The sequence below is a fragment of the Chrysemys picta genome, chromosome 2 (genome assembly GCF_011386835.1).
Source record: "Chrysemys picta bellii isolate R12L10 chromosome 2, ASM1138683v2, whole genome shotgun sequence".
Lineage (NCBI taxonomy): Eukaryota > Metazoa > Chordata > Testudines > Emydidae > Chrysemys > Chrysemys picta.
The window spans coordinates 228,936,002-228,943,446 of record NC_088792.1 but is presented as its reverse complement, the minus strand read 5'-3'; the positions used below and the strand labels follow the sequence as shown (position 1 = coordinate 228,943,446).

The 7,445-nt window shown below is 46.5% G+C and overlaps 1 protein-coding gene across 1 annotated transcript; it reads left to right on the top strand.

Annotated features, from left to right (window-relative positions):
* The first annotated feature begins 4,067 nt into the window (after nucleotides 1-4,067).
* On the top strand, nucleotides 4,068-6,371 carry LOC135981729 (uncharacterized). The gene is made up of 2 exons (XM_065585644.1): nucleotides 4,068-4,788; nucleotides 5,783-6,371. Exons 1-2 carry the CDS (start codon nucleotides 4,212-4,214, stop codon nucleotides 6,256-6,258), a joined length of 1,053 nt encoding a protein of 350 aa, XP_065441716.1. The 5' UTR covers nucleotides 4,068-4,211; the 3' UTR covers nucleotides 6,259-6,371.
* Nucleotides 6,372-7,445: the final 1,074 nt, after the last annotated feature.

Here is a 7,445-nt window from a genome sequence, read left to right as displayed (position 1 = left end):
GTAACAGCTTCTTTTTTGTATATTTCCCTGTGATAATTTCATCTGACCTGTTTTCTATTTTTCCAATTAATACATAGGTATTTTATTTTTCAGTTAATTTGGAAAAACTTATTTCTTATTAAACTGTGGTCATTTCTATTAAATTAAAATGTATTATTGAACTTGCGCTTGACTGAGGCCTTATATTTTTCTTTTGTTTGCTTGGTTTTAGCATAGACTGCAACAGATGCAGCGGGTTATAATGTAAATATAGATGTTATAAAATAGCGTCTTTGTCCAGGAGCTGCATTTCAAAGTTGTACAGATCAGTATATTACAATATCAACATTCCAAAAGAGCTGATGGACTGAATAGCCCCCTAATGTGATGTGATAGGAGAGAGAACCAAGGCTTCAAATTAGGCCCAGATCTATCATGACTAAAATTAGTTACCATCTCTCAAGAGAATGAGTGGGAATATAATTAGAATTTAGAAATGAGAAGAAGCACACAGTATGGTGCTCAGGGGGTTTACTGTGGTCTATAAATTATGTGAATTTTTTTATGTGACTCCATTTATTTCAAAAGGGTCAAGCCAGAGATGAATTTGGTCCTTTATATTTAAATATTTTCCTGAGCTTGACTATAATACACAATGTCATTCTTACTTCCGAACTGGCCCCATTGAGCTCCCAGTTCAATAATTCACTTGGAAAAGCAAAAGGTCACAAGTCCAGTTCTAATGTGAGCCATAAGACTGCTGACCTATAGAAGAGACCATAACTGATATAAATAAATGGAGTGAATTTTTCACTTTATTCAGTGTTTTCTCCCTTGAAAGATCATCAGTACCTCTAGAGTAAGGATAGAGACCTACAAGGGTAAGATTTCATATGCCTGACAGATCCAATGGTAAATGGAATGAAGACATTTATTCCCATCATCACACAGACATTTCCAATTTCCCGTTGAAAAGCCTCTCATGTTACATGTGAATATACATTGTATTTATGCTTTATATGCAATGATCCCAAAATAATTACTGAAGTTTTATGCAACTTAGAACTCAGTGCAAAAGCAAAGCAGCATAGTTATTTATAGCCATTCACCATACATAGTGTTTGTTATATTGCAACTGCAGTGAAATAAGTATCCATTAACGCATAAACGGACAATATCACTAAGTGAAGAAATGCAAATCATGAGTCCTAATGCACATGGGGACTACTTGTGAAATACTGTAATTAATACTAGGCGTATAAGTATACAACACTTAATTGTCCAAGCCAGTCAGAATAACTATTCTAATGGACAGCTCTTTCTCATATGGATTGGGAAGCTCTTGAGTTAGTGTAACTCCAACCAATTCTTTCTCTCTGAACTGTAATGTTATGATATAGGATTGCTTGTTGGAGAAATTGCCATCTCTTCCAATTAAAGGAAACAGCTTAGCTTCCTGACTTTCCCATTTTCATCCAGCAGATGACATCATGCATCAGGGAGTTCAAAGTGTCTTTTCAATATATTTTAGTGAACAAATGCCCCATAACCACCCATTAATGCTCCTTTACTAGAAAATATGCAGAAAGTTAAACCCTTCACATACAAACTGCAGAGTATTTGGTAGCATTACTTCTTTCATTCATATAGCTGTTGACTTAGCTGATTACCCACAAACTTCTTGCTTCTTGATGTCCACTATTAGTATTTTGTTTCTCTGTGTTTTGGGGCGGTTGGGGGGGGGCATGGTTTCATATGACAATGGAAAGAAATGACTTGGGAAACATGAAACGGCATAAACGTTTAATGCACTATAAACAGCTTCCACCATTTAAATGGCTAAGAGCTGTGAGGTAAAGAAGAACAGCAAGAATGGAAGGTGTTCAATTTATAAGCAGAGACGTCATGATCACAGTACTGCAGAAAACACAGGTATTGTATCTCCAAGTATGAGGACACATCCTACTTCTGTGATAAGGCATACATTTTGATGCATTTGATTCATTTTAAATATCGGGGTTCAAAGGGCAGTGTGCAGACTTCCATCAAGCCCTCTGGCATCATGAAGAAACTACAGGCTTGTTCACATGGCAATTTAGAATGTGCCAAGTCAGGGTGTGAATGTACAGCACACTAACTTGCAGCATACTCACTGGCCCTGCTACAGTGCACTACAGTGCTTGGAGGTACTCCCATTTTAAACAGCAGGACATCAAAGCGCACTACGGACTTTTTAATGCGTGGTAGCAGGGTTCACAAGGAAACTTCGAACACACCCAGGCTTGCCATACGCTAAATCACCATGTAGGTTTGAAATGCTGTAATTATAAGGGCTGGTCTACACTGGGGGGGAGGGTCAATGTAAGATACGCAACTTCAGCTATGGGAATAGTGTAGCTGAAGTCGACGTATCTTATTTCGACTTACCTCGGGTCCTCATGGCGCGGGATCGACGGCCGCGGCTTCCCCCGTCGACTCCGCTACTGCCACTCACCTGGTGGAGTTCCGGAATCGACGAGAGCACGTTTGGGGATCGATATATCGTGTCTAGATGATATGCAATATATCGATCCCCGATAGATCGATTACTACCCGCCAATTCGGTGAGTAGTCTGGACATACCCTAAGAATGGATTAACAGTGCCTGAAATGATGATCCATTGTCATCTGGAGCAAGAATGTCTCTGGGAATGGTGGTTCAGGGGGGGTGCTAACACAATTTTTGGTGTGCTCTGTGTAGGTTTTATGTATTTTAATACATATATTGTGTGCGCACATGCTCCAAAGCTCACTGATATCATAAGAGTCTTTCCATTGACTTTAATGGGCTTCAGGATCAGGCCTTATCAATTCAGTATGGTCACAGTCATAGGCACCAACTTCCCCTGGCGCCGGTGGGTGCTTGACCACGCCCCGCCCCTGGTCCCGGCCCGACTCCTACCCGTCCCTTTCCCCCTCCCTCCCAGGCCCCACCCCCATTCCAACCCCTTTCCCAAAGTCCCTGCCCCAACTCCACCCCCTCCCTGCCCCTATTGGTCTCCTTCCCCAAATCTCCACTCCAGCCGCACCTCTTCCCCTGAGCACGCTGCGTTCCCGCTCCTCTCCCCTCCCTCCCTCCCACAGCTTGTTACTCTGCAAAACAGCTGTTTCATGGTGGCAAGCACTGGAAGAAGAAGCGGGACGCAGTGAGCTCAGGGGAAGAGGTGGAGGCGAGCTGGGGCGGGGGAGGGCGGGGAGCTTGGCTGCCGGTGGGTGCAGAGCACCCACCAATTTTCCCCTATGGTCACAGTATATTCTGATGTAAAGAAAATGGAAACACAGGAAGTGCATAAAATATCTTGTGAAGATTTCTGTGTTTACAGAAAGAAAACAAAATACCCTTTTTGTTATTAAAATGCAATAAACAGTTATAGCTGATAACAATTAGGACTGTGCAATATGTTTTCAGCAAACTTCAAAGCCCTCAAAACTTGTGGTTTCCACATTCTATTTCAATTTTACAACAGATGTTCTGTGGATGTTTGTTCAAAATTGTAGTATTTTCACTAAGAAAGGTCCTAATCTTTTTTTGGGGGGAGAGGGGAAGGATTTGTAAAATGCACAAGTGTATTTGCACAAAGATTAGTTTCCTTGGCGAAACATACAATTTTGCAGTTTTCAATATGAAAAGTCAACATTTTTGTGAAAATTCCACATAAAAAAGTTTTGGCCCACAAAATATATTCAGAGGGCAATTGGGAATATTGTTTCTTGAAGAATTATATGCTGTTTTCACATAGCCCTCATAATTCATCTACCACCAAAAATGAAACCTGAGTAAAATCAACTCTAAATAAGGCCTGGTCTACACTAGGCGTTTATGTCGAAGTTAGCGCCGTTAAATCGAATTAACCCTGCACCCGTCCACACTGCGATGCTATTTAGTTCGACATAGAGGTCTCTTTAATTCGACTTCTGTACTCCTCCCCGACGAGGGGAGTAGCGCTAAATTCGACATGGCCATGTCGAATTAGGCTAGGTGTGGATGGAAATCGACGCTAATAGCTCCGGGAGCTATCCCACAGTGCACCACTCTGTTGACGCTCTGGACAGCAGTGCGAACTCGGATGCTCTGACCAGCCACACAGGAAAAGCCCCGGGAAAATTTGAATTTGAATTCCTTTTCCTGTCTGGCCAGTTTGAATCTCATTTCCTGTCTGGACATCGTGGCGAGCACAGCAGCACTGGCAACGATGCAGAGCTCTCCAGCAGTGATGGCCGTGCAGTCTGGGAATAGAAAGAGAGCCCCAGCATGGACTGATCGTGAAGTCTTGGATCTCATCGCTGTGTGGGGCGATGAGTCCGTGCTTTCCGAGCTGCGATCCAAAAGAAGGAATGCAAAGATCTACGAGAAGATCTCTAAAGACATGGCAGAGAGAGGATACAGCCGGGATGCAACGCAGTGCCGCGTGAAAATCAAGGAGCTGAGACAAGGCTACCAGAAGACCAAAGAGGCAAACGGACGCTCCGGATCCCATCCCCAGACATCCCGTTTCTACGAGGCACTGCATTCCATCCTCGGTGCTGCCGCCACCACTACCCCACCAGTGACCGTGGACTCTGAGGATGGGATACTGTCCACGGCCGGTTCCTCAGACATGTTAGGGGACGGGGAAGATGAGGAAGGAGATGAGGAGGGCGAGGCAGTTGGCAGCTCTCACAACGCTGATTTCCCCGACAGCCAGGATCTCTTCATCACCCTTACAGAGATCCCCTACGAAGCGTCCCCAGCCATTACCCCGGACACAGAATCTGGTGAAGGATCAGCCAGTAAGTGTTGTAAACATCTAAACATTTATTTTTAACAAAACAGGAATATTAACAATTAAAAGAATGGGTTGTTCATGATTAGTGTGCCCTAGGCGCTTAACGGTTTAGTAAGGGGCAGTGCAAGTTTTGAAAAGAAATCTAGCAATGTCCGGTTTTCAGTGATTGTCCTGCACAAGCCGCTCTACTGTTTATTCCCTGCTACTGCAGCTACAGTAAAATGCGGTCTATGTGTCCGGGGATAGAGCAGTAATCCTCCTGGGACATCTCGATGAAGCTCTCCTGGAGGTAACTTGAAAGCCGTTGCATGAGGTTCTTGGGGAGAGCGGCCTTATTGGGTCCTCCGAAGTACGACACGTTGCCGCGCCACGAGATTATCAGGTACTCGGGGATCATTGCTCTGCACAGCAGGGCGGCATACGGCCCTGGTCTTTGGAGGCTTTCCCGGAGCATTCTCTCTTTGTCGCTCTCGGAGATCCTCATCAGGGTGATGTCGGCCATGGTGACCTGCTTTTAATTAGGTAGGGGAATGTTAGTGTTGGGACTGCTTTCCCGTTCCTTTACAGAACTGTCACCGCTGGTTTGCAGCCACGCGGTGGAGGCGGGAGAGGGGCAGCCGAAAGGGATCATTCCCGGGGACAGCCGCGAGGGGGTGGGACAGGGGCAGAGTTCCCGCTTGCCGGATTGCTGGCAGCAGGGACTGACATTGATTTAAATGTGAAATGAGGCCAGTGGTAATATAAAAGTTTTAAACTGCCACAAGTGTACGGCTTACCATGTCTGCCTGCAACAGAAATTCCGTTGTGCTGCCCCGCTTCTCAAATGTGCTGTTCAAGACCCCAGGCACTGAATGCGAAGGCCGAGAATTCGACCTTGTGCTGAGTGCGCATGTGAAAGGTGCTGTGCATGGTCTTGTTCACAGAGAAAGACTATGTTCTTTGTTCACAACTACATTTATCTTTCTGAGGAATTCACTCCCTTTTTCCCATTTCCACAGCCCCGTCTGCGACTGTCTCACAACCTAGCCTGGAATCACACTCCCAGAGGCTAGCGCGGATTAGGCGTAGGAAGAAGAGGACACGGGAGGACATGTTCTCTGAGCTTATGGCCTCTTCCCAAGCCCAGGCAGCACAGCAGACCCAGTGGCGGGAGAACTTGACCCGAATGCACCAAGCCAACATGGATCGGGAGGAGAGGTGGCGGCAGGAAGACCAGCAGGCGACTCAAACGCTGCTTGGACTACTGAGGGAGCAAACGGACACGCTCCGGCGCCTTGTGGATGTTCTGCAGGAACGGAGGCAGGAGGACAGAGCCCCGCTGCAGTCCATCTCTAACCGCCCTCCCCCGCCACCAAGTCCCATACCCACCTCACCCAAAGTGCAAAGAAGGAGAGGCGGCAGAGTCCCTGCTAACTCTCACTCCACCCCTGCAGAGAGCTCTAGTAGCAGAAGGCTCTCATTTCCCAAAATTTGAAAAGTTCTTTCCTTCCCGCCTGACACAAGCCCACGTCCAAGTTTCACCTCCCAATGCCATGTGTAGTTGATAATAAAAAATTCGTTTCTGTTAACTACTGTTTCAATCATGTTCTTTTGGAGGAGGAGGGGAAAGGGGGTTGGAAATTGGACAGGACAGTCTCCTTTGGCAGGGTACATAGTCGGGGGCAGGCACAGCAGCAGGGCACATACACAGTGCAGTGATGCAGTGACTAGTTGCCCCGGTTAGTCTGTGAGGTTGTTTTGATGTAATGTTGGGGGGGGGGGGTTGCTCTGTGACTTTGTGGCGGGGGAGGGCAGTTACAGATCTTAAGCGCCGGTCCTTAGACAGGATCACAGAGCCACACAGCATGGGATCTGTAACCGTCCTCCCCCTGCCACAAAGTCAAATAGACCTCCCATACACACAGTCCCGATCAGGAGGGTTGACAGGCTCCGTTGAAACAAGCATCCCACCGCAGCGGAGCCTGTCAATCCTTGAGTTTAGAAGCTGCATTCGCGTCACAACACTAGACCCGCCCCGCACCACAGTCTGCGTCCCAGTTTTAAAAAATTCCCGCGAAAACAGTATTAAAGAAAACGGTGTGCTTTAACAAAGTAGAACTATTTTTATTTCGACACGTGTGTTGGAGGGGGGGTGAAGGGGGTATGTAACTGGATAGGATAGTCAACATTACCTGGGTAAAGAAACGGGGGCAGGTTTAGCTTCTCAGTACACAAACTATAAAATCACAGGTTACCCTGCTCACTCAGGAACTTTGCTTTCAAAGCCTCCCGGATGCACAGCGCTTCCCGCTGGTCTCTTCTAATCGCCCGGCTGTCTGGCTGTGAGTAATCACCAGCCAGGCTATTTTCCTCAACCTCCCACCCCGCCATAAAGGTCTCCCCCTTGCTCTCACAGAGATTGTGGAGCACACAGCAAGCTGCTATAACAATGGGGATATTGGTTTCGCTGAGATCACAGCGAGTCAGTAAGCTTCTCCATCTCCCCTTGAGACGGCCAAAAGCACACTCCACCACCATTCTGCACTTGCTCAGCCGGTAGTTGAAGAGTTCTTTTTCAGTGTCCAGGGCGCCAGTATAGGGCTTCATGAGCCAGGGCATTAGCGGGTAGGCTGGGTCCCCGAGGATGACTATAGGCATCTCCACATCCCCAACAGTTATTTT